Here is a 27,929-nt window from a genome sequence, read left to right as displayed (position 1 = left end):
CCTCTCTCACTGCATGTCTCCCCCTCGTGCACTTTTGTGACACCCCCCCCCGACTTCTGTCCCTCTGGCTTTCAGAATATATTCTGCCATGGTTTGACTTTAGTATGACCTGTCAGTGCATCAGCACACAGAATGGTTGCAGTTACAGAAGGAACATGGGATGATAAAAGGATTGTTACTTAAGGGGAGGTTGTCATTCAAGAAGACTAGAGAGATAGTCTTACACGTATAATGCAGAACATAAATTATTCTATATGCTGTATCAAGTGTATTATCCACACACATGTATTTCCAAAAAGTTGGGAAACTCACTTTTAGAACAGGTAGCTATATTTCCAAATAATATAGTTAATATATTTTTCTTTGCCTCCGAACACCTCTCCTGGTGTTTTAAATTTAAAGCTATGAATTCAATTGTTAATCATGAGCTGCCAATTTCTGGCCCTACTAAGTGTCCTAAAAGTCTGTAAACACAAAGAAAATTGTGTGTGTGTGTGTGTGTGTGTGTACACAGGCACATGCCCTGCCTTGATCCAGAAAAGATTTCAGGCTAACTTTCAAAATACATGAGCATGTACTTTTTGCCAGTGAAGAGTGGGGCTCCAGGATCAGGTAAGTGTGCCCGTGACAGTAGCAGGCACACTGATCTCTAAGTGTTCAATCGGTCCTTGCTAGAAAAGGAACAAGGATAGTTATACTGTTCATAGTTTCTAGGGTGCTGAAAATTGACCACAGTTGCTCAGGAGAAACATAACCGTTGTTGGTTCTGTGATCAGGCAGATATTTCTCGCAAGGCAAAACAATGTGTTGAAAATGAGTTCTGGATCATGAAGGAAATAAAGTGAAGAAAGTTGTCTCAGTTTTCTATTGTCACAGAAGAAATTCCCACAAAGCTAGCAATTAAAATGACATGTATTAGCTCACAGTCCTGCAGGTCAGAAGCTCTGCACAGACGGCTGGGTCCTCTGTTCAGTGTACTGCAGGTTAATACCTGAAATCAAGGTGTCAGCCAGGCTGAGTTCCATCTGGACACTCTAGGGGAAATCCTGCTTTCAAGCTCAATCTTGTTGGAAGAATTCAGTTCCTTGTGGTTGTAGGACTGAGGTTCCCATTTCTTTGCTGCCTCTTCAAACTTGCAATAGCACATCAAATCCTTCTCACTTTGAATCTCCGATTCTCTCTTTCTCACTCCTTCTCCCTTTCTTTCTCTCCCTCTTTCTCTCCCTCTCTCACCTCCAGACCCAAATTTAAAGGTCTCCTGTAATTAGGTTAGGCCCATCAATATAATCTCCCTCTCTCAAAGTCATCTGTGACATATAATGTAACCTAATCACAGGAATAACTCACAGTCCCTGCGATTATGCAGGGCTCATATACCAGGGGCAGGAAATCTTGGGGCCCTGTCTTAGAATTCTGCCTGCCACAAAGGCTTGAAAGGGCCCCTCCAGCCCTCCTGGTGTTTGGGAGTTGAAGATGGAGGAGGAAACAGAGCAGACAAGCTATCCCAACTCAGTCCAGAATTCCTAAATACCCACATAATATAGAAGCCCACTCCCAGTGCTGGTCCTTGAGAAAGCAATGCTGCCCTGCCTCAAACAGCTTTCCTCCCCCATGAGCTGACAAGTTCTTGCCCTATATTCAGCCTGATCCCTAACTCCCTACCTGCTTCTCCTGTCTTCTGATGGAACGCCTCCAGAAATTCTGCCCACCCCCACCTCCCAGGCCACATCAGCCCTGTGACCACCCATCCCAGGATCTCTAACCATGGCCACCCATCCCAGGATCTCTAACCATGGTCCCTCATCCCAGGTCCATGGGCCCTAAGATCAGCTCCAAAGTGAGCTGAGGGAGATGCATTCATCAGCTCTCTCGTCTGCCAAATGAAGGGTGTAGAAGTGAACATAAGCTCACTGCACTGTTGCTTTTATTTTTTTCTTTATTTCATTAAGGCCAGGTTTTGCTTGAAAAATGATTAAAAGAGCAGCTTGACATGAATTTGTTGGAAAACTGAGGATAGAAAAATATGGACAAGACTCCAAGCATATTAAGTTAATCCAGATGAATGTGGCACAGCAGACAGTCCATTTGTGGTCCTGAGGTGTATAATTATAATACAGTCTGCCTTAGCAGAAAAATGATCTAGCCGTAGGGAAAGGGCTGAGAGAGCCTCCAGAACTACCTTTTGGTCACATCTCTTTCTCACAGCCAGCCAAGCATGTCCCTTTATTGACCTCTTTGTGCTTCATGTTTCTGGTCTGTAAAGTAAAGAATCAAATATTAGACAATCTGCTAACATAATTCTTAATAATAAAAGGTCAGAGGTTAAAAAACAACTAACAATATAAATAATAATTGGCCTAAGTTAGAGCACTTACTATGCGCCAACCTTCATGCTAAGTGTTGTACGTGCTTCATCTCATTTAGTTCTCAGGAGAACTCGTGAGGTAGTTCTATTCTGGCCTCCATTTGTTAGAAAGGAAAACTGAGAATTAGTGGAATTGATTGCCTGTCTCTGAGACTCATGGTATGGGGAGGAGCTGGCAGAGAAAGGGGAGCACCAACCAGCTCGAGCTCTCAACATCATATTGTATACCTGCCTATCACAACCTCCATAAATGCCCAGACTGTCCATCTGTTCACTCCAGATTCAGGAAATTAAACATCCATTCCTGAATTTTTCATCTCTTTGCAAAGTAGGAATAAAACATTAATTGGTTATTATACTATATAAAATCATCTTTAAACCAATGGCTAAGATCAATTTTTGGTTAAATACCAGAGTAGGAAACAAACTGTGAGAATGACATCATCAAGATGCTGGTATAGGAGACCCCATCTCTGTCCCCCTACAAAGATCAACAATTAGACAGCTATCCACTAACAAACACAGCTCTGGGAGATCTGTGGAGTCCACTTAAGAAACTTTAGCAACATAGTCAACAGAAAACCTGAGAATGATCACACAAGAAGAGAAGGAAGACAGCTTCATTTGCTTGCATCATCCCATTCCCCAGGCTGGCACTGCTCAGCACCAGAAGAGAACTCCCCAGCTAGAAAGAGTTCTCCTCACTAGGAAAGGGAAAGCAGAATGAGCAACCAGCTTCTCCAGGCTTTGGGGGCATCACACAAAGGTCCTTCTTGGCTTTCAGTGCACCCAGACCAGCAAAATCAAGATGGCTAAGAACAAGGAAGAAAAGCAGGATCTACCAATAGCCGCCATGAGGTGGGAGTGATGGTGGTCCACAGTGGCCTGCTCTATAAACAAACCCAGCAGCTTTTACCAATGAAGAAGGAACCAATGACCAGCACACCTGCAGTGGAACCACTGCAGATTTTAGCAGCTTTTGCCCCACAGGTATTCGCGTTTGCTCATGCAAACTATCTGGGTCCCTCCCTGCCCCTGCCAGAGCCTGGGAACCACAACAAGAGCCACCCCAGGCCTCTGAGGATGCACAAGTGTAAGATGCCATCCTCGACACCCTATGGCTGACCACCATCGTGCATGCACTCGGGGCTGGCTCCTCCAGCTGTGCACCTGCATGCTGCCAGCCTGACCCTTGTCATCAGCCTGCACTGTGTGCACACACTCAAGGGGAGACTGTACAGCCACAGGAGAGCACGACTAACAGCCAAAGCCCCCACAGCTGCTTGTGGGCCCAAATTAGGCACTGGTTTCTGTCACTGGCCTGCACCACTGGGCTTACCTGAAGCTAGCCCCTCTAGCTGTGCACCTGCACACCCCTCGCTTGACCCCCATTTCCAGTTTCCACTGCTGTGCACTCGTGGCAAGATTCAGCAGGAACAGTAGTATGTGCTGAAAGCCACAGCACCCACAGTTGGCCCCAGCCCTTGCTGCCTGCCTTGGCCCTCACCACTACATGTGTGTCTGCAACCGGCCCCTGCCACTACACAGCATCTGCAGCTGCACCTCACAGTTGAGTGTGTGCTCACCATTGGCTCTGGCCACCACCACTGTGTGCCCTGGTCCCTAGCTGCTGGACCTGGAGAGACTGCTGAAGACCACAGTAGCCCTGGCAGCCACAACAGATGCCCCCCAACAGTGATCAGTGAACCAAAAAGTTGTCAATGCTGTAAACCCCAACAGCCTGGGCCAAAGAGACACTGTGTCCCCCCTAGACTCAGAGCTTCCAAAAGCCCCTGCAATTAGCACCCTGCAACACTAGACCTGAGGTCACAGCATGCTCCAGCATGTTCCCACCCACAGGTGAAAGTCTTCCCTTACCACAGTTAGTCTATAGAGTCTGGAAGAGATGATTGCTTCTTAAATTGCACAGACCCCTATGCAAGGCTACAGGGATCATGAAGAATCAGGGAAATGTGATTCCACCAAAGGAATACAGTAAACCTCCAAACTGGCCCCAAAGAAACAGAAGTCTAAGAATTACCTGGCCAAAAATTCAAAATGACTGTTCTAAAGATACTCAGAGAGATACAAGGGAACACAGATATGTAATTCAACAATATCAGGAAAACAATACAAGAATAAAGTAAGAACTTTAACAAAGACTTGGAAAACATAAAAAAGAACTAAACAGAAATTTTGGAGTCGATGAAAACAATGACTAAACTGAAGAATACAATAGAGAGCAGACTTGACCAGGCAGAAGAAAGAATAAGTGAGCTTGAAGACAGATCAATTGAAATTATCCAGAGGAGCAAGAAGAAAAAAAGAATGAAAAAGAGTGATGAAATCTACATGATCTATGGGATACCATCAAAAGAACCAATTTACAAATTATTAGAGTTCCAGAAGGAGAAGAGAGAGAAAAGGCAGCAGAAAGCTTATTTAAAGAAATAATGGCTGAGAATCCCAAATCTGGGGAGAGATTTCTATTACCAAGTTCATGAAGCTCACCAAACAAAATCAACTTTAAATGATCTTCTCTAAGACACATAATAATAAAACCATCAAAAATTAAAGACAAATTGAATTTTAAAGCAGCAAGAGAAAAACTTGTTAACTTATGAGGGAACACTCATAAGGCTATCAGCAGATTTCTCAGCAGAAACTTTAGAGGCCAGTAGAGGGTGGGATGATATATTCCAAGTACTGAAAGAAAAAAACTGCCAACCAAGAATACTTTACCTGGCAAATGTGACCTTCAGAAATGAAGGCAAAATAAAGACTTTTACAGGCAAACAAAAACTAAGGGAGTTTATCACCACTAGACTTACCTTACAAGAAATGCTTGAAAGGAATTCTTTAAGCTGAAATGAAAACATGTTAATTAGTACCATGAAAACATATGAAAATGTGCAACACACTGATATGGGTAAGTATATAGTCAGATTCAGAATAGTCTAATACTATAATATAGTGGAGGGTAAACCACATAACTTTAGGATAAAGGAAAAGGACAAGAGTATTAAAAATAACTGTAGCTACAATAATTTGTTAATGGATACACAATATAAAAAGAGGTAAATTGTGACATCAAAAACATTAAAGACAAGGGGAGTAAAAGGGTAGAGTTTTGTATACAATCAAAGTTTAGTTATCAGCATAAAATAGATGATTATATCTATAAAATGTTTTATGTAAGCCTCACGGTGACCACAAAATAAAAAGTTAAATTGGATTCACAAAAGATAAAGAGAAGCTCAGAGCATACCACTGTAGAAAATCATCAATTCACAAAGGAAAGCAGTAAGAGAGGAAGAAAGGAACAAGGGAACTTCAAAATAGCCAGAAAACAGTTCTTAAGATGGCACTAGTACGTCCTTATCTATCAATAATAACTCTAAATGTATGTGGATTGAATTCTCCAATCAGAAGACATAGAGTAGCTACATGGATTTTTTTTTAAAGGCACAACTTACGTTGCCAACAAGAGAATTAGCTTTAAGGACACACATAAGCTCAAGATAAAAGAATGGAAAAAGATATTCTATGCAAATGAAGCCAAAAAAGGGCAGGGGTAGCTATAATTATATCAGACAAAGTAGACTTTAAGCCAAAAACGCTAACAAGATACAAAGAAGGTCATTATATAATGATAAAAGTGCCTGTTCATCAAGAAGATACAACAATTATAAATGTATATGTACCCCCAACATTGGAGCCCCAATATATACTAAACAAGTACTAACATATCTGAAGAGAGCCACAGGCAATAATACAATAATAGTAGGAAACTCCAATTCCCTAATTTCAACAATGGATAGGTCATATAGATAGAAAACCAATAAGAAAATGTTGGACTTGAACCATACTTTAGATCAAATAGAGCTAATGGACATATATAAAACACCCCATCTAGCAGTAGCAAAACGCATATTGTTCTCAAGCACACATGGAACATTCTTCAGGACAGATCATGTGATAGATCACAAAGGTAGCTTAGCAAATTTTAAAAGATTGAAATCATACCAAGTATCTCTCTTCCAACCACACAGGTATGGAACTAGAAAGCAGTAACAGAGGGAAAGCTGGAAAATTCACAAATACATGGAAATTGAACAACACATTCCTGTACAACCACTGGGTCAAAGGGAAATCCGAAGATACCTTGAGACAAATGAAAATGGAAATATAACATACTAAAACCTATGGGATGCTGCAGATATGGTATATATATATATATAATGGAATATTACTCATCCATAAAAAGGAACGAAATTGGGTCACTTGTAGAGATATGGATGGACCTAGAGTCTGTCATACAGAGTGAAGTAAGTCAGAAATAGAAAAACAAATATCATATATTAACGCATATATGTGGAATACAGAAAAATGGTACAGATGAACATATTGCAGGGCAGGAATAGAGATGCAGACATAGAGAATGGACATGTGGACACAGTGGGAGAAGGGGAGGGTGGGATGAATTGGGAGATTAGGTTTGACATAAATACACTACAATGTGTAAAATAGATAGCAAGTGGGAACCTGCTGTATAGCACAGGGAGCTCAGCTGGGTGCTCTGTGATGATCTAGATGCAGAGGATGGGAGGGAAGTCCAAGAGGGAGAAGATATATGAATACATATAGCTGATTCACTTCATTGTACAGCAAAAACTAGCACAACATTGTAAAGCAATTATACTCCAATAAAAAAAAATCTGGGATGCTGCAAAAATGGTTTTAAGTGAGATGGTTATAAAAATAAATGCCTACAGTAAGAAGAAAGAAATATATCAAATAAATAAGCTAAATTTATATTTAAAGGAACTGACAAAAAAAAAAAAAGAGAAAACCAAGCCCAAAGTTCGGAGAAAGAAAGATATAACAAAAATCTGAGCAGAAGTAAACTAGAGACCAGAAAAACAATAGAAAAGCCTAACAAACTAAAAACTAATTTTTTGAAAAGATAAACAAAACTGAGAAATCTTTAGCTACACTAAGAGAAAAAGAGAGAAGACTCAAAATCAGAAATGAAAGAGGAGACATTACAACTGATACCACAGAAGTTCAAAGGATAATAAGCTACTACTATGAACAATTTTACACCAACAAGTTGGATAACCTAGAAGAAATGGATAAATTCCTAGAAACATACAACCTACTGAAACTGAATCATGAATAAATAGAAATTCTGAACAGATCAATAATGAGTAAGGAGACTGAATCGGTAACTAAAAAGCTCCCCAAAGAAAAGCCCAGGACCAGATGATTTATCAATTATTTCAATCAAACATTTAAAGAATTAATGTCAATCCTTTGCAAACTTCAAAAAAATTGATAAGGAAGGGACACTTACAAACCAATTTTACAAGGCTAGCATTACCATGATACCAAAGCCAAATAAGGACACTACAAGAAAAAAAAAAAAAAAAAACTACAGACCAATGTCTCTGATGAATATAGATACAAAAATTCCCAACAAAATATTATCAAACATAATTCAACTGTACATTAAAAGAATCATACAATATGACCAAGTAGGATTTATCCCTGGGATGCTAATATGCAACAGTATGCAAATCAACATATGCAAACCAATCAATGAGAAACACAGAATGAAATAAAAATCAAATGATTATGTCAACAGATGCAGAAAACACATGATGATAAAGAACATAGAGCAAATAGGGCATAGAAGGAACATACCTCAAGGTAATAAAGGCCATATATAACAAGCTCAGAGCTAACATCATACTCAACAGTGAAAGGTTGAAGGCTTTTCCTCTAATATCAGGAACAAGACGAAGGTGTCTAGTCTCACCAACTCTATTCAACATAGTACTGGAGTCCTAGCCAGAGTAATCAGACAAGAAAAAGAAATAAAAGACATACAAATTGGAAAGAAAGAAGTAAAATTGTCTGTTTGCAATAACATGATCTTATATAGAGAAAATTCTAAAGACTATACCAAAAAACTATTCGAACTAGTCAATTAATTCAGGAAAGTTGCAGGATACAAGATCAACATACAGAAATCAATTGTATTCCTATATATTAACAAAATATAAAAAGAAAGCAAAAAATCCCATTCACAGTAGCATCAAGAACAATGAAAAACTTAGAAATGTATTTAACCATGTTATAATTATATATTTCCTTAGTGACCCATCTTTGATTCAGTAAAGTTATTCAGGAAAAAAAATACATTTAACTAAGGAGGAAAAAGATCTATCTGTACACTGAAAAGTACTCAACTTTGATGAAAGAAATTAAGACACAAATAAAAGACATTCCATGCTCATGGAGTGAAATAATTAATTTTTTTTTAAATGTCCACACTACTGAAAGCCACCTATAGATTCATTGCAATCCCTATCAAAATTCTAATGGCATTTTTCTCAGAAATAGGAAAAAAAATCCTAAAATTTGTATGGATCCACAAAAGACTCCAAATAGCCAAAGCAATTCTGAGAAAGAAGAACAAAACTGGAGGTATTATGCTTTCTGATTTCAAACTATACTACAAAGCAGTAGTAATCAAGAGTATGGTACTGGCATAAAAATAGAAACAGACCAATGGAACAGAAATGAGAGCTCAGACATAAACCCTCGAGTATACAGTCAACTAATATTAGACAAGGGAGCCAAGAACACTCAGTAGGGAAAGGATAGTGTTTTCAATAAATGGTATTGGGTAAACTAGATAGCCACATGCAGAAGAATGAATTAGACCCCTGTCTTACACCACTCAGAAAAATTAATTTGAAATGGATTAAAGACTTAAATGAAAGACCTGAAACCATAAAACCCCTCAAAGAATACATAGAGAAAAAGCTCCTTGACATTTGTCTTGGTAACGATATTTTGGATATAACACCACAACAACAAGCAACAAAGTAAAAATTAGTAAGTGGGACTCTAGTAAGTCCCACATACAAAAGAGTTCCATTCTGAGAGCACGTTTGTAAAGTCCAGTTGCTTGTAAGTCCAGCAAAGCTAGCCTAGGTACCCAACTAACACAATCGGCTATATGGTACTGTACTGTTTTAGGTTTACAATACTTTTCACACAAATAATACATAAAAAACAAACAAACACAAAAAATAAAGAAAACTTTTTTTTTGGCCACGCTGCACAGCATGTGGGATCTTATCTCCCCAACCGGGGATCAAACCATCACCCCTTGCTTTGGAAGCAGGTAGTTTTAACCACTGGACCTCCAGGGACATCCCAAAGAAAACATTTTAATCTTATAGTACAGTACCTTGCAAAGTACATTATTACAGTACAACAGCTGGCATACAGGGGCTGGCATCGAGTGAACAGGCAAGAAGACTTACTGACTGGAGGAGGGAGAGGAGGTGGGAGATGGTAGAGCTGAAGGATCGTCAGTAATAGGAGATGGAGGGCAAGCTGCAAGTTCACTCACACCTGAAATTGATTGAACAGGTTCTGGTTCCTTGTTGGATTCAATTCTATCTACCCTCTTGAAAAACTGATCCAGTGATGTCTGGGTAGTAGCTCTATTTTTCTCATCATAGATGACACGGTAGCACTGGATTGCACCCTGAACGGCTGCTGTAACCTTCATGTACCATTCTATGTTCGGGTCCTGTGCCTCACAATCTAACAGTGCCTCCTCAAATAAAGAAAATCCTCTTGCTATTTCCTGCATCATGAATCTCTTCAGTTACTTCTTCCTCTTGTCTCTCTTAGTCCTTTCTCTGGGCCTCCAATTCCATCAGGTCTTCATTAGTAAGCTTCTCATGTTGCACAACAAGGAGTTCAGTGAAGTTGTCCTCTTGCAGATCTAGCTCCAGCTTCTTGCTGAGTGTCACTAAGTTGCTGAAGATCTCTTTGGACTCATCTACCTTCTCAAATCCAGGAAAATCACGAACAAACTGTGGGCAAAGTTTCTTCCAAACCCCATTCACAGTGATGGCCTCACTCCACTCTCGATTATTTTCACATTTGTTTCCATCGTTATCATTTGGCGCTTCTTAGCAGTACCAGCTACATCACTGCTGCTTTGACGCTTGCTTCCAGACATCCTGGGCTTGAAATAAAGATACTGTACTACTGTACTCTATACAATACAGCAAAGTACACAAAGCACAACCACTTGTAGAGGATGCATGCACGTGACAATGTACGCCAGACACGTGAACTAACTTACGTAATTGAATGTGCGAGTGCACGTTCGCATCTTTGAAAGTCTGCAACTTTAAGGTTCATATGTAGGGGACTTACTGTAACCTTATATACACTTCTGCAGGCCACCAACAGATTAGGGGTTTTTTTTACGTAAAAAAAAAAAGTATTTAATTTCTGCAAGGTGTTTAACTAATGAATACATTGTAATTTATCTAACATTCCTTTATTGATTAACCTTTAATTTCCCCTCCAATCTTTTGCTTTATATAAACAAACCTACAATAAACTTCCTTTTATACACAGTATTTCACACACAAATAAGTAAAGCTGTGATAAGCTCCTAGACGTGAAATTAATGGTCAGTTGCCAGCTTTCTTGGGTGTATGCGTGTGTATCAATTAACATTCTCCCCAATGATGTATGAGGCTCCCTGTGTCTCCACACCTTTATCCACTGTACCAGTTAAGAGCCAATTAGACGCCATACCAATTACTTAGAGTTTCATATGAATAATTGTTAAACAGGTATAAAGCTGTTAAGAAAACAAGAAGAGAATCCTAAGGTATCAGGGAGGTAGCAATTGCAAAAAGCAGCCGCTGTAAGACTCGAGGAGCAAGTGAAGAGATTGAAATAATCAACTTAGAAGCTTAGAGGAGGGACCTCGCAGTATTGAAACGCAGACCTCTTTGGAGGAGGATTTTATTCAGCCGTGCTGTGAGCTTGGAGGAGGGACCCCATGGGAGCGGACCTGACTTCTGAGAAGGTTACTGATGCTTCACTGAGATGGAAAAGGTCAGACTGAATCTTAAAGTGCTGGAAAAAACCCGAAACTGGATTCTGCTGCTGCAAAGGTGAAGCATTGACGCTGCAGGTGGAAACAGTTGCTGGGCTAACGTGGACCAGCACAGGAAGCAGAAAGGGCGGAGCTAGTCCCTTCTTCCTCTTTCAGCCTCCTTCTTTCACTGAGGCATCTCCTATGGGCAGTGCCTGCGCAGGCGCCAGGTGGCAAAGCAGAGACGGGGTGAGCAGTCTCCGCTCCAGCGTCACAGTTTAGAAGGGTGGGTATGGAGTCGAAAGACAGCTCAAAACCTGGCAGGTCACGCTGGTAAGTTCTCAAACTTTTTGCTCATTGCCACCGTGACAGGTGAAAACTCAGAGCTTGTAGTTTTGATTAGCATTTTTTCTTGTTGGGCCTGAGGTTGAATACCTCTTAATTTTTAGAATTGTTTGATTTTCCTTTCTATGAACTGTCTTTTGATATGCTTTGTTCATGCTTCTTTTCCTTTGGTCGTCGTTTTTGTTTCTTAGACATGAAAGAAATTGGGCTTTTGAATATAATGTGAGTTGGAAATACTTATGCAGGTTTGTCATTTATCTTTTGATATATGGTGGTTTTTCCATGTATGCATTTTAATTTTTTCCAGAGTTGAGTTTATTAATGTTTTCTTTTGTGACTTCAGGGTTTTTCTTAACCTGTAGGAAGATCTTTTCAACTTTGATATTTTAAAAATGTTCTTCCACTTTTTCCCTAATGCTCTTATGATTTTGGTTTTAAATTTTAAATATTTGATCAATTTGGAATTTTTTCTATTATATAATATGAGATATTAATCCAAATGTGTTTTGTTCTTCCGGATTTACTATCCAGATGTCCCAACACCATTTATTAAATAATCCATATTTTCTCCACTGATTTGAAAATTCACCTTTATTATAATTCCTGTATGGTTTTTAAAAACATTTTTGGTCTATTTCTGGACTTTCTAGTCTATTTTGTTGCTATGGCTATTCATGTACTAGCACCACACTGTTTTAATTACTCTAGCTTCATTATATTGTTAAGTATCTTCTATAGCATATTTTCCTCATTATTTTCCCCTTTTAGAATCCAGTTGATTCTTGATTTTTCTTTCTCCCATAGGAAAATTTGAGTCGGCTTCTCTAATTTTAAATCCTATGTGTAGTTTCATTGGGATCGTATAAAAATAAAGATTAAGGAAGTGCTGAAATTGTTATCATGTTGAAATTGTTATCATGTCAAGAACATGGTATACCTTTCAATATCTTTTTCTTCTTTTGCATATTTCTTCAGTATATCCCCAGGTGCACGTACTACCTTTTTTCTCCTCATTTGTAGTCCTGTGCATCTTGACTTGGTGTCTTCCCACACCCCAATTTTACCTCCAGTGCATATGGAGGCCACACTTCATATATTGTGCTCAGAGTTATAGATATCTTGTGGTTTTATTGAAGACGGAGTTTGCCTTTTTGTTTTTCTTTTCCTTGTTGATTTTGGGTGATTCATGAGATGATAGGGCGAACAGCTTTTTCCTCTCATTTAAAAGTTGGATGCTGTTTCATTTACATGGTCAAATACTCTGGGATACCATCATATTGACTGCAAGAAATCCAGTTTTTATCACCAAATATTTCTGGGAATCTCTGGAATGCGAAATAGTTACAAATATGCTCGGAATATCATTGCCACCTCAGCTGGGCATCTGTCTCTCAGGTACTTCTCAACCATCTGCAGTTAACATTGCTCTATCTCAAAACCAGGTGTTACCCCTTTCACCTATCCCACCTGTTTTCAACCTGGGGTAAATATTTCCCTGGGCATATATGATGGCATTCCCAGGAGTAACGGGAGCAATGATTCCAGATTCTCAGTTTCCATATGTTTGCTTTGCTGAAATTGATCTGCCTGAGAATTGCCGTGGTCTGTAGGTTCTCTTTTCCAACTTCTTTCACTCTTCCTCTTTCACACATAGTTAAGGAAAGGCATCGGTCTCACCCATTCTAGATCTTATTATGTGCATTGGCTTGGGGTGGAGAAGCATCTAGGGAGCAACCAAGCAGGCACTTCAGAATCCTGGTGCTTGTTGAGAAAGTGAGTGGCTGCAGTGATTGCCATTTGCAACTCAGGTGGTTCCAATTCTTGGCTCTCATTAGAGCTGAAGGAAGACTTAAAGGGATTGTCAGTGGATAGGCAATGTAAATTAATTTTTACTGATTGATTACTATGTTTTTGTTTTGTACATAGCTTGTAGAGATTTAAAGAAAATGAAGGACATTACTATAATAAAGCTGCTTGTATTTGCAGCTACTTCTATATATGAACAGTTGTCTCAAATGTGTACATAAGAAGGAATAAAACTGGTGATAAATTGTCTCACTCTAGTAATAAAAAATGTTCATCTGTGTAGATATAAACTACTTTCTTTTATTACAGTATAGTTAATTTACAATATTGTGTTTCAGGTATATAGCAAAGTGATTCAATTATATATACATTTTTTCAGATTATTTTCCATTATAGGTTATTACAAGACATTGAATGTAGTTTCCTGTGCTATACAATAAATCCTTGTTGCTTGTCTACCTTATGTAGTTTGTATCGGTTACTCACGTACTCCTAATTTATTCCTTCCCTCTCTCCCTTTCCCTTTTGGTAACCATAAGTTTCCTGTGTCTGTGAGTCTGTTTCTGTTTTATATATACATTCATTTGTATTATTTTTTAGATTTCACATATAAGTGATTTATAATATTTGTCTTTCTTTGCCTGACTTACTTCACTTAGTATGATATTCTCTAGGTCCATCTATGTTGCTGCCAATGGCATTATTACATTCTTTTTTATGGCTGAGTAATATTCCATTGTATATCAGTACACCACATCTTCTTAAACCAATTGTCTGTTGGTGGGCACTTGGTTGTTTCCATGTTTTGGCTGTTGTAAATAGTGCTGCTAAGAACAGCGGGGTGCATATATCTTTTCTAATTAAAGTGTTTGTGTTTTTCTGGATATATGCCCAGGAATGGGATTGCTAAATCATGTGGTACTCTATTTTTCGTTCTTTAAGGAATCTCCACACTGTTTTCCATAGTGGTTGCACCAATTTACATTCCCGCCAACAGTGTAGGAGGGTACCCTTTTCTCCACACCCCCTCCAGCATTATTATTTGTAGACATTTTGGTAGTCATTCTGACCAGTGTGAGGTGATACCTCATTGTGGTTTTGATATAAATTTCTCTAATAATTAGCCATGTTGAGCATCTTTTCCTGTGGTTGTTAGCTATCTGTATGTCTTCTTTGTAGAAATGTATATTTAGGTCTTCTGCCCATTTTTTGATTGTTTGTTTGTTTGATATTGAGTTGTATGAGCTGTTTGTATATTTTGGATACTAACCTTTTGTTGATTTCATCATTTGCAGATACTTTCTCCAATTCCATAGGTTGTCTTTTCATTTTGTTGATGGTTTTCTTTGCTGTGCAAAAGCTTATAAGTTTGATTCAATCCCATTTGTTTATCATTGCTTTTAATTCTTTTGCCTTGGGAGACTGATCTGAGAAAACATTGCTATGATTTATGTCTGAGAATGTTTTGCCTACATTTTCTCCTAGGAATTTTATGGTGTCATATCTAATATTTAGATCTCTGAACCATTTTGAGTTAATTTATATATTTGGTGTGAGGGAGTGTTCTAATTTCACTGATTTACAGGTAGCTGTCCAGCTTTCCCAACACCACTTACTGAAGAGACTGTCCATTTTCTCCATTGTATCTTCTTGCCTCCTTTGTCATAGATTAATTGACCATAGGTGTATGGGTTTATTTCTGGGCTCTTTATTCTGTTCCATTGATTTATATGCCTGTATTTGTTCCAATGCTACACTCTTTGATTTCTGTAGTTTTCTATCATTGTCTGAAATCTGGAAGGGTTATGCCTCCAGCTTTTGTTCTTTTCCCTCAGTATTGTTTTGACAATTCTGGGTCTTTTGTAGTTCCATGTAAATTTTAGGATTATTCTAGTTCTGTGGAAAATGTCATGGGTATTTTAATAGGGGTTGCATTAAATCTATAGATTGCTTTGGGTAGTATGGCCATTTTAGCAATATTAATTCTTCCAATCCAAGAGCATGGGATATCTTTCCATTTCTTTGAATCATCTTCAGTTTCCTTTATCAGTATTTTATAGTTTTCAGCATATAGATCTTTTACCTCTTTGATTAAGTTTATTCCTAGGTTGTTGGGTTTTTTTAATGTGATTTTAAATGGGATCTTTTTTTTTAACTTTCTCATTCTGGTATTTCATTGTAAGTGCAAAGAAATGCAATAGATTTCTGTATGTTAATCTTGTATCCCGCTGCTCTGCTGAATTTGTTTATCAGTTCTAGTAGTTTTTGTTTGGAGACTTTAGGGTTTTCTGTATGTAGTATCATGTAATCTGCAAATAATGGCAGTTTTATCACTTCCCTTCCAATTGGGATACCTTTTATTTCTTTTTCTTGTCTGATTGCTGTGGCTAGGACTTCCAATACTATGTTGAAGAGAAGTGGTGAGAGTGGGCATCCCTATCTTGTTCCAGATTTTAGCAGGAAGGTTTTCAGCTTTTCACCGCTGAGTATTATATTGGCTGTGGTTTGTCATAAATGGCTTTTATTATGTTGAGATATATTCCCTTTATACTCACTTTGAATTTTATCCAATGGAAGTTGAATTTTATCAAATGGTTTATCTGAATTTTGGATGTTGAATGGATGTTGAATTTTATCAAATGGTTTGTGTACATATCTTAAGATGATCATATGTTTTTGTCTCTTCTTTTGTTACTATGTGTTGTATCACATTGATTTGCCTTATGTCATACCATCCTTGTGACCCTGGAATGAATCCAAGTTTATCATGGTGTATGGTCCTTTTTATGTATTGTTGGATACAGTTTGCTAATATTTTGTTGACATTTTTTGCATCTATATTCATCAGAGATGTTGACCTGTAATTTTCTTTATTTGTAATATCTTTGGTTTTGGTATCAAGATGATGGTGGCTTCATAGAATGACTTTGGGAGTTTTCCCTCCTCTTCAGTCTTCTGGAATAGTTTAAGGATTGACATAAGTTCTTCTTTTAGAATAGTTTGAGAAGGATTGGTATAAATTTTTCTTTGTATGTTTGGTAGAATTCCCCAGGGAAGCCATTTGGTCCTGGACTTTTGTTTGCAGGGAGTTATGTTTGTTTGTTTTTTGTTTTGTTTTTACAGATTCTATTGTGCTTTGTGATTGGTCTGTTCAAATTATCTGTTTCTTCTTGACTCAATTATGGCAGGCTATATGTTTCTAGAAACTTGTCCATTTCTTCTAGGTTGTCCAGTTTGTTGTCATAGTAGTCTTTTATGATTTTCTGTATTTCTGCAGTATCAGTTATTATTTCTCCTCTTTCATTTCTTATTTTGTTTATTTGGCTCCTCTCTCTTCTTGGTGAGCTTGGCTAGAAGTTTGCCAACTTTTTTTGTCTATTCAAAAAAGCAGCTCTTGGTTTTATTGATCTTTTCTATTGTTTTTTAAATTTCTATTTTATTTATTTCCTCTCTGATCTTTATTATTTCCTTCCTACTGCTGACTTTGGGTTTTGTTTGTTCTTTTTCCTGTTCTTTTAGGTGTTAGGATAGGTTGTTTATTTGAGATTTTTCTTGAGGAAGGCCTCAAGATTGTTTCTTGAGGAAGGCCTGTATTGCTATGAAGTTGCCTCTTAGAACTGCTTTTGCTGCATCCCATACATTTTGTAAGGTTGTGTTTTCATTATCATTTGTCTCAAGGTATTTTCTGATTTCCTCCTTGATTTCATTGTTGAGCCATTGGTTTTTTTGTTTTTTTTTTTTTTTTTTTTTTGCGGTATGTGGGCCTCTCACTGTTGTGGCCTCTCCCGTTGTGGAGCACAGGCTCCAGACACGCAGGCTCAGAGGCCATGGCTCACGGGCCCAGCCACTCCGCGGCATGTGGGATCCTCCCCAACCGGGGCACGAACCCGCGTCCCCTGCATCGGCAGGCGGACTCTCAACCACTGCGCCACCAGGGAAGCCCCGATCCATTGGTTTTTTTAATAACATATTGTTTAGTCTCCATGTGATTGTGGGTTTTTTTCCTCTTTTTCTTTCTGTGGTTGATTTCTAGTTTCATACCATTGTTGTCAGAAAAGATGCTTGAAATAATTTCTATCCTCTTAATTTGTTGAAGCTTGTTTTGTGTCCTAGTATCTGGTCAATCCTAGAAAATGTTCCATGTGTACTTGAAAAGAATTTGTATTCTGAGCTTTTTGGATGTAATGTCCTGCAGATATCAATAAGTCCAATGGCTCTGTTGTGTCTTCTAGGATCTCTGTTGCCTTATTGATTTTCTGTCTGGAAGGTCTGTCCATTGATGTCAGAGGGGTATTAAAGTCTCCTACTATAATTGTATTCCTGTCAGTTTCTCCCTTCATGTCTGCTAGTATTTGTTTTATATATCTAGGTGCTCCTATACTGGGTGCATATATGTTAACGAGTATAATATCCTCTTCTTGTATTGATCCCTTTATCATTATATAGTGTCCTTCTTTGTCTTTCTTTCCAAACTTTGTTTTAAAGTCTATTTTCTCTGATATGAGTGTTACTACCTCTGCTATCTTGTTGTTTATATTTGCATGAAATATCTTTTTCTATCTCCACTTTCAATCTATCTGTGTCTTTTGGCCTAAAGTGGATCTCCTGTAGGCAGCATATTGTAGGTTCTTAGTTTGTTTATCCAGTCTGCCATTCTGTATCTTTTGATTGGGGTATTTAGTCCATTGACATTTAAAGATATTATTGTTAAGTATGTATTTATTGCCATTTTAAACCTTGTTTTTTTTTTTTTTTTTTGGGTACACGGGCCTCTCACCGCTGTGGCCTCTCCCACTGCGGAGTGCAGGCTCCGGACGCACAGGCTCAGTGGCCATGGCTCGCGGGCCCAGCCGCCCCACGGCACGTGGGATCCTCCCAGACCGGGGCACGAACCCATGTCTCCTGCATCGGCAGGCAGATTCTCAACCACTGCACCACCAGGGAATCCCACGTTTGTTCTTTTTATTTTTCCTTTTGTGGTTTGATGGTTTTCTTTTGTATTAAGCTTGAGTTCCTTTCTTTTTTATTTTTGTGAATCTATTGTATATTTTTGATTTGTGGTTACCTTGGTTTTCAAGTGTAACCCATAGCTATATCTACTTGATTAGACTGATAGTCATGTAAGTTCAAACATGTTTTTTTAAAATCCATATTTTTTAACTCCCCTCTCCCACATTCTGTGGTTTTGATGCTCTATTTTACATCTTCATGTTTATCCTTTTACTATATTGAGGTTATGATCACTTTTACAAAAATGGTTTTATTTTTTAATCTATGGACTGGCTTATTTAAGTGATCTTCTGTCCTTTTATATATTTGCCTTTCCTATTGTGATTTTTCCCTTTCCTGTAGATTTTTGCTTCTTTCCAATTTAGAGAATACCTTTCAATATTTCTTTCATGATAGGTTTAGTATTACTGTATTTTTTAGTTTTTGCTTGTCTGAGAAATTTTTTTTCTCTCCTTCTATTCTGAATGATAATCTTGCTGGGTAGAGTACCCTAGGTTGCAGGTTTTTCCCTTTCAGGACTTTGAATATATCATGCTACCCTCTTCTGGCCTGCAAAGTTTCTGTAGAGAAATCAACTGACAGGCTTATGGGGGTTTCCTTGTAACTGACTGTTTTTCTCTTGGTGCTCCTCTCTTTATGTTTAACTTTTGCCATTTTAATTATGATATGTCTTAATGTGGGTTTGTTTGTGTTCCTGTACCTCGATACCTGTTTCCTTCTTTAGGTTTGGGAAGTTTTCAGCCATAATTTCTTCAAATACATTTTTTCATTTTCTGTCCCCTTCTCTCTTTCTTCTCCTCCTCAAACCTGTATTATGTGTAGATTGGCACACTTCATATAATCCCATAGATCTTGTTCATTGCTTTCATTTTTTTCATTTGTCTTTCTGTCTGCTGTTCTGATTGAGTGATTTCCATTATTCTGTCTTCCAGATCACTTATTCATTATTATGCACTATTTAGTCAGCTGTTCATTGCTTTTAGATCAGTTTTTATCTTGGCAACTGAGTTATCTAATATTGATTGGTTTCTCTTTATAGTTTCTAGTTCATTGTTACAGCGATCTGCATTTCTATTGGTAATATTTATTAATTCCTTTAGTGTTTCTATTACTTCCTTTTTCAACTTGGGGTCCAGTAGCCTGGAGAGGTATTTCATTTTTGTTTTCTCAGGGGATTTTTCTTGTTCTTTTAATTGGAAGTAGTTCCTCTGCTTTTTCATTTCTGTCTCTATGAATTTAGGAGAAATAGTTGTCTATTGTGGTCTTGAAGTGCTGTTTTTATGTGGGAGCATCCCTGTGTAGATTGTGTCAGTCCAATATTTTTGGTGTGAGGGCTATTTCCTCAGTGTTCTGACCATTATCCCCTTGATAGGAGGTGTGATTCATGTGGTATCCAGAGCCTGCAGATGTTGGGTGGGTCCTCCTCTTTGCTGCATGGCTGTCATAGCCTTGTCAGGGGCAGGGTCTGCTCCCTAATTGTTGGAGTAGAAGCCCTGAGGGTTGGGTTTTATAAGGTTCCATTGCTGTATGTCCTAGGTCCCCAAGGAGGTGAGCACAGACTCCATTGAGGCCCTTGTGGTCACAGCAAACCTATGCGCTGTGCCCGTGCAGGTATCTGCGGTTTTGCACATAAGCAGCCCAAGGTCACATCCCTTTCTCTGTTGTGTTCATCCCAGACCCTAGTGCTAGGCTGACAGTGGGGCCGGAGCATCGTGACTGCAGGCATTGAGGTGGTTGTGCTGCTGCCTGGGACCCAGGCTGCCTCTATGGTAGGGCTCTCCCTGGACCTTTTCACCGAGATCTGGCTCCAAGCTGCCATGTGAGGAGTGCACCCACCAGGAAAGGAACCTCTGCATACTCCTCCCCAGGGGCTGCCCACCAGGGAAACTGGTATGTGAGTCCATTATCAGTCTTCCGCAAAGCCCGCCAACAGCCAGAGTCGCACTTTGCTGTGAACACACTGACAGCGGGGCTTCATTGGCGGACCCGTGCCCCACCCGGCACCACTCTGATAGTAGGGCTCCAATGGTGAACGCACATCCTATCTCAAGTGCACTAACCGTGGCAGCCTGGCCCACACGCCAGGCCCTCTAGGCTGTCTCCGTGCAGCTAGACCAAGTCCTCTCCCAGGGTTCTTCCACCTGAGTTTTAGTGCCTAGCTGATGCCTGTACTAGCAGCCCCACCCAGCATGCATTTTGGGCTGGGAGGTACAGAGAGGTGGCAGCCATCAACACCAGTCTCTCTCTGCCCTTATTGCTAGCAAGCCAGCATGCAGACACTCCTTGCAAGTGGAGTACAGGCTCCTCCAGCTTCCTATCTGTCCCAGCAGACCTCCCAGCAGACAGGGATTTCTCAGAGCAAGAGCCTTCCTGTGCAGACACTCCCCCTTCACAGATCCCTTCCAGGAGCACCAGTCCCATCCTGATGCCTTTTTTTTTTTTATCCTACCCAGTTACATGGGGATCTTTCTTGCAGCTTTGGTTGTATAAGGGATCTTCTGCCAGTTTCCGGTTGGTTTTCTGTGAGAATTGTTCTGCATGTAGATGTAATTTTCACTGTCTTTGTGGGGGAGGTGAGCCCCACACACTCCTGCTCCACCCTCTTGATCCCCCCCTCCCAGAAGATTCAGCCTTGAATCTGTTAAACCATTTGCCAAGTAGGCTTGGTTGTGGAAATAAGTTGCATGCAAAACACGGTGACACTGTGCACTGCGTCTAAGAGGGGACATCATGACCCAGTGCCCGGTGCTTGGAATAACAACTGGGCATCAGACAGGCTGAAAAGCCGAGGGAATGTGCAGACCTGAGAAGATGAGCAATTCCCTGATGTTCCCCTCAGTCCTAGGTTGTTCCAGGGTGAGACTACTTTTCCTGCATCTTCACACCATTTTCACAGTCAGTAAATGTTAGAGCATATCTCTGTAATACAGCAGATTTCTGAACCTGAGACCAGCCTCTGGAACTCATCTTGAGCAAAAAGCCAGGATGCAAAACCTTCCCAAACATCTTTACTTCCTGGAAAATGTTTATCACCTGTTGCCTCCCACTTTGTATCATCAGTCTGGCGCTGAGATGACTTGATAAATAACGTTAGCAAAAAGCCATGAGTTAGGGAAATGTTTATGAAGTTTTAAATGTGTGTCTCCCCTCTGAACTTAGTAGCTTCTGAAAAATATACATTATCTTCTTGTCTACAGGCTTGTTTCGATGCAATAAATATGAAGGACCTTTTTGTAAATACCTTGAATTTCCAGCAGAAAAATATTTAAATACGAGGGATCAAAATTATGTTTTAAATAAGAAGGAACAGATGTACTATTCTTTGCTATCATTGCAAGTTTAAGCTCGTTTAGACTAGCATGAAATGTGCAGTTTAATCCTACCTTTTAAACAGTGTAAAATCAAGGCTCTATTAAAAGTATACTTTTTGTTGTGCCCTCAAGGAACTTATGTTCTGAGATGGAACAAGCTAGATGTGGACATCTTTAAACTAGAATTAGGAACAGTCAATTGTAATTGTCCCACATAGGCGGGTACATCACCGGAAGGGAGTGTGGCCAGCCTGCCCAAGTCTCCCATGGCCTTTGCCCAGGCATAGATTTGAAAATGAAGAAAAATCCTCAACATGAAGGGATTTTGAACCCTGATGAGGCCCATGCACATTGGCCACTTTGAGAGCTAGGAGAGTCGTCCAACCTGAGGATGCAGCCTCTGAACTGTTGACCTCTGCTGCTTGGGGTCAGCCAGGCAAAGAGAAGAGCAAACACAGACTGGGAAGGAGCAGGCTGTCCATTGTGAAGAGGGCTGATCCTTCAGCCCAACCAGCGTTCTGACTCACCCCATTCCGTATGTCACCCACATTTGTTCCCTCTGCTGAGCAGCCCAGCATCCCCGAAATGCCTCTTGCATGTGGGCCTAAAAGCAGACAAACTGAGAAGATTGGCACACGAGCTGCAGCCGAGCATGTAGGCCCACCAGGGGCACCTGCTTTACGAGGAGGTGTTCTCATAATCCCTTTGTATTCTCCTTGGGAGAAAGCTGTGAGCCCTAGTGATGCCCGGTCATTACTCCCAGTCTCATGTAAGGCAAGATGATGGTCACATCCAGTCACAACTCTTCCAGCATCAAAAATACTGAGAGGCAGTAGGAAGAGAGCAAGCCCACAGAACCTCGAAACAGAGAGACTTTGCGCAAGAGGTCATCGAGTTCTCCATTTTTTGCTCCTTCAGTACAGATTACCTTCTAAAAAGTGGACACTGTATGGATTTGCTTAATGCTCAGATTTGTATATTATTTTCTGCAAATATATAACGTATGCAAAGGTAACCCTGCCTTTGAATAAATACTCAGAATCATTTCTAAGTAAAACTTGCCTAGAAGAGAATGGAAGCAGGGACTCTAGCTGCTTTGATTAATCCATTAACAGATAAATATTGAGCAATGGTAGAAAGTAAAAGATTTTGGCAACCTGGTTTGCAAATACCTACTAGACGAAGATAACCCATGTAACAACTGTGTTCTGAAACATCCCAGGAAGGCAGTTAAATAAAGAGACCTCAGAATAGCTTCTTAATGCCATGCTCAGTCTCCTCCCTAATAAACAGAATTTCCTGGAAATCTCTAGGTAGTAATACAGATCAGAAGGAATGAAGACACAGCAGTTTAACGCTATACTTTGCTAATGGAAACATATTGTAATTACAACAGTAAACATCTATTGACCTATCATTCTACTGCCTTAGGGTCTGCTTTAATAAATACCTTTTGCAAATTTGAATGTGAAAAGGCCTTGTTTACATAAGTGGTTATAAAGGGCCTCTAATATTACAGTAGTTATTTTTGTTGATTTCCATTTCTCTGAGAAGTACCCCTCATCCCCACTAGCATTTCCCACTCTATTCCTGGGAAAGACATTAGGTTGCTAAAAGCTTCTTTTAATCAGTAGTAGCCTCATGAAGTCACAATGCTACTGTCTTTGTATTCCGTAGCTACAGAAATAACTGTGATTAAGCATGTTTGTATTGAAGTGTAAGTATCTATTTCAATGCTTTTTTTGCTTGTCTCCCATTTTCTGTCTTCTTACAGATTTTTAAAAGTGTTGGCTCTGATGAGACTGTGCAAGGGCAAGGGAGTCGGAGGCTGATCAGCTTTTCTCTCTCAGGTGTGTATTGCTCATATGAAGGCCTTGTGGAGTGAATGAGAATGTCAGTCAACAGTCAGGAGACCCCTTCAATTTGACTCTTATCTATAAGTTACTCAACATCTCTGTGCCTCAGTTTCTCCACCTGTAAAATAAAATTTTAAAATATCCGCTCCATTCCCCTGTTGCCTAAAAAATAGGCACAACCTAAAAGTTGAGAGTTATGTTTTATTTGGTGGGAATTTTTAGGACTTCAAGCTGGGGAGGTAGCGTCTCAAGTAACCCCAAGAGAACTGCTCGGAGGAGGCAAGGGTAGGGCTAGGATATATAGGAGTTTTTTGTTTTTTTTTTAATTTATTATTGTATTGGTTACAGCTGATTTTCTTTTTTTTTTTACATCTTTATTGGAGTATAATTGCTTTACAATGGTGTGTTAGTTTCTGCTTTATAACAAAGTGAATCAGCTATACATATACATATATCCCCATATCTCTTCCCTCTTGTGTCTGCCTCCCTCCCACCCTCCCTATCCAACCCCTCCAGGCGGTCACAAAGGACCGAGCTGATCTCCCTGTGCCATGCAGCTGCTTCCCACTAGCTATCTACCCTACGCTTGGTAGTGTATATAGGAGTTTTGCACAAAAGGGCAGGTAGTCTGAATGTCAAAAGATTACTGTTAAGTAAAGAAAACCGGATGATCTCAAGTTAAAGCATTTAGTGCTTTTCTATGTTTGGGAAGATGCGAGAGTCTGCATTCCTTTGATATGCACCTCAGCTATCTGGGGCCAGTATCCTGTGTTTTCATATCCTGAGTTTCCTCAGGGCTCACCAACTCACCATGGGTGGTGGCTGCAGTCGCTGATGACTGTGACATCCTTTGTTTACTGATATGGCAGGAAACATTCCATTTCTCACCCCTTGACCTCATAAGGGTACAAGAGGATTCAATAAGGAATAGATGCATTCCTTAGATGAGTTGAGATGATGAGAAGAGAAGCTACCGTTCTACTTTTCCTTCATGGCTAACTAGCAGTAATTGAGAGTTTATAAAGTGGAGGTAGGGGAAAGCCTGAGGCAAGCAGCAGCTAGCAGACCCTTGGTCTAAATAAAATCTCACATGAAATCCAGTTGGTAAAACAGATTAAACACTGAGCTGCTCAAAAAAGTACACTTGTGGAAAGATCAGTGAAATCCAAAAAAAGCCTGTCATTTAGTTAATCATAATTAGTTAATAGTTAAGAGTAATTTAGTTAATTTTTTAGTTTTCATCATGTACCTTAGTTCTGTAACCTGTTAACAGTAAGGGAGACTGGGTAGACTCTTCTATGAATCTAAAGTAATTTCAAAATTAAAACTATAAACAAAAACTGAGTTGCTCTGGCTAAAATGATATACAGAGTTCAGAGCCCCATGCACTCAATTTCACCCTACGTGGTGTTTGTGAAGACACGATGGCATGAAACTGTAGGGCACAGAACTGTTCAGCACAGTTTGAAAACGATTGCTTCACTTATTATCAAACCAACAAATATTGTAGGCCATAAATATCAGAGATCTGAGATCACAGAAATGAAGTTCATGAGTGTCCTTGGGAGACGGATGGTCACCTGAGGCTTTTCACGTCTAAGTGAGCCCCCAGTAAAGCAAACGTGTGTCTAAAAATCCATTGATAAGTGATAATAACAAAGTTGATATACAAAAAGTCAGTCTCTTTCCTATATACCAGCAATGAACAAATGGAACTTAAGTTAAAAACGCAATACCATTTACATTATCACCTCCCCAAAATGAAATACTTAGGTATAAATCTAAAAAAATGTTGATATGTACAAGATGTTTATAGGGAAAGCTACAAAACTCTAATGAATTAAATCAAAGAAGAACGAAATAAATGGAGATATATTCCATGTTCATGGATGGGAAGACTTAATACTGTAAAGATGTCAGGTCTTTCCAAACTAATGTATAGAATCAATGCAATCCCAATCAAAACTCCAGCAAGTCATTTTGTGAATTCTGACAAACTGATTCTAAAATTTATAATGAGAGGCAAAAGACCCAGAATAGCCAACGCAATGTTGAGGAGAATATCAAAGTTGGAGGACTGATGCTACACAACTTCAAGACTTACTATAAAGCTGCAGTAATCAAGACAGTGTGGTACTTGTGAAAAAAAGAAAAAAACAGAAAAATAGATAAATGAAATAGACTAGAGAGCCCAGAAATAGACCCCCATGTAGTCAGCTGATCTTTGAAATATGAGCAGAGACAGTACAGTTGAGCAAAATAGTCCCTTCCACAAATGGTGCTGGAACAACTGGACATCCACATGCAAAAAAAACATGAATCTAGACACAGACCTTATACCCTTCACAAAAATTAACTCAAAATGAGTCATAGACCTAAATGTAAAACACAAAACTATAAAACTCCTAGAAGATAACATAGGAGAAAACCTAGATGACCTTGGGTAGGGTGGCGCCTTTTTAGATACAACACCAAAGACACAATGCATGAAAAAAAATTGATAAGATGGACTTCATTAAAATTAAAAACTTCTGTTCTGCCAAAGACAATGTCAAGGGAATGAGAAGACAAGCCACAGACTCAGAGAAAATATTTGCAAAAGGCGCATCTGATAAAGGAAAGTTAATCCAAAATATACAAAGAACTCTTAAAACTCAACAATATGAAAACAAACAACCCAGTTGAAAAATGGGCCAAAGATCTTATGATCTTGTCAGACATCTCACCAAAGAAGCTATACAGCTGGCAAGTAATCATATGAAACGGCACTCCACATCATATGCCATTAGGGAAATGCAAATTAAAACAGCGACTAGATACCAGCTGTGTACCTATTGGAATAGCTCAAATCCAGAACACTGAAAACACCAGATGCTGGTGAGGACGTGGAGCAAAAGGAACTCACATTTATTGCTGGTAGGAGTGCAAAATGGCACAGACACTCTGGAACACAGTGTGGTAGTTTCTTTCAAAACTAAACATTCTTTTACCGCATGACCCCATGATCACATTCCTTGGAAATTACCCAAATGGAGTAATTTTCATACAAAAACCAAACACAGATATTTACAGCAGCTTTATTTATGATTGCCAAAACTTGGAAGCCATCAAGATGTCTTTCAGTAGCTGAATGCATAAATAAACCGTGGTACATTCAGATAATGGAATATTATTCGGTGCTAAAAAGAAATGAGCTATCAGGCCATGAAAGGACATGGAGGAATCTTGAACGCGTATTACTCATTGAAAAAAGCCAGTCTGCAAAGGCTACGTACTGTATGATTTCAACTATATCACACTCTGGAAAAGATAAAACTATGGAGATGATAAAAAGATCAGTGGTTGCTGGGAGATAGGGGAAGGAGAGATGAATAGGCAGAGAACAGAGGATTTTTAGGGCAGTGAAAATACCCTGTATGGTACAGTAATTATGGGTACACGTCATGATGCATTTATCAATGCCCAGAGAGTGTACAATGCCAAGAGTGAATTGTAACGTAAACGATGGATTTTGGGAAAAGAAGTGAAGTATCTCTCAACTGTGATTATGATGTGTCGATGTAGGCTCATCAGTTATAACCAATGTACCACTCCGGTAGGGGATGTTGATAATGGGGGAGGCGATGCATGTGTGGGCAGGCAGTATATGGGAAAATCCCTGTACTTCCTTTTAATTTTGCTGTGAATCTAAAACATTAAGTCTTAAAAGAAACCCATTGACAACATTAGCATGTGTCTGTGTAGGTTTAAAAAGAAAAGAAAAAAGAAGAAACTCAATACTTTTGTATTACTAGGACAGAAAACTAACAACTCCTGATTTGTTATTCTTATGTTCCCATTGAAATGCTTGATAACAATTATTTGTACAAACCTTCAGAAACAGTAGAAACGAGGAAAACTACTCTACTGTCTGCCAGAAGTGAAGAATTTTCACTAACCAAAGCTCACTAAAATCCTAAAGCCTAAGAGGGATGCCATACAGGAGGGACCGCGTGGGGCTGGGGAAGGAGACGAAATATCCAGTCACTGGTTCCCATTTTGGCTCTACCATGTAGACATGGGCTCACAGACTCACCACAGGAAAGGAAACCACGCCCCCACCACCACCACCACCAGCTTGGTTCAAAAAGTTACTTTATAAGGTGATCAGGACGGACTTATCTCCTACAGCCCCCAATATATCATTTTTCTTACACTTATCGCAAGGAAAAGATTGCCAGCAATGAAATGTGACTGGAGATGTAAACTTAGCAACTAAAGAAGCAAGCCTGGAATGGTCGTGGAAGTGTAATACTTAGTAGTTGAATGTG

The 27,929-nt window shown here is 39.3% G+C and overlaps 1 protein-coding gene across 3 annotated transcripts in view; it reads left to right on the top strand.

Moving 5' to 3' along the window:
- The window catches only part of HECW1 (HECT, C2 and WW domain containing E3 ubiquitin protein ligase 1), a 477,497-nt gene that overhangs the window by 273,069 nt on the left and 176,499 nt on the right, over positions 1–27,929 (top strand). For all 3 annotated transcript variants that reach the window (XM_067745847.1, XM_067745845.1, XM_067745846.1), the window contains one exon: positions 23,538–23,613. In XM_067745847.1, the coding sequence (XP_067601948.1) occupies positions 23,538–23,613 (76 nt within the window). The remainder of the gene's footprint in view (positions 1–23,537; positions 23,614–27,929) is intronic.

This window comes from Pseudorca crassidens, chromosome 8 (assembly GCF_039906515.1).
Source record: "Pseudorca crassidens isolate mPseCra1 chromosome 8, mPseCra1.hap1, whole genome shotgun sequence".
NCBI lineage: Eukaryota > Metazoa > Chordata > Mammalia > Artiodactyla > Delphinidae > Pseudorca > Pseudorca crassidens.
Note: the sequence above shows the minus strand (reverse complement) of the source record. Positions and strands in the feature narration are given on the sequence as shown.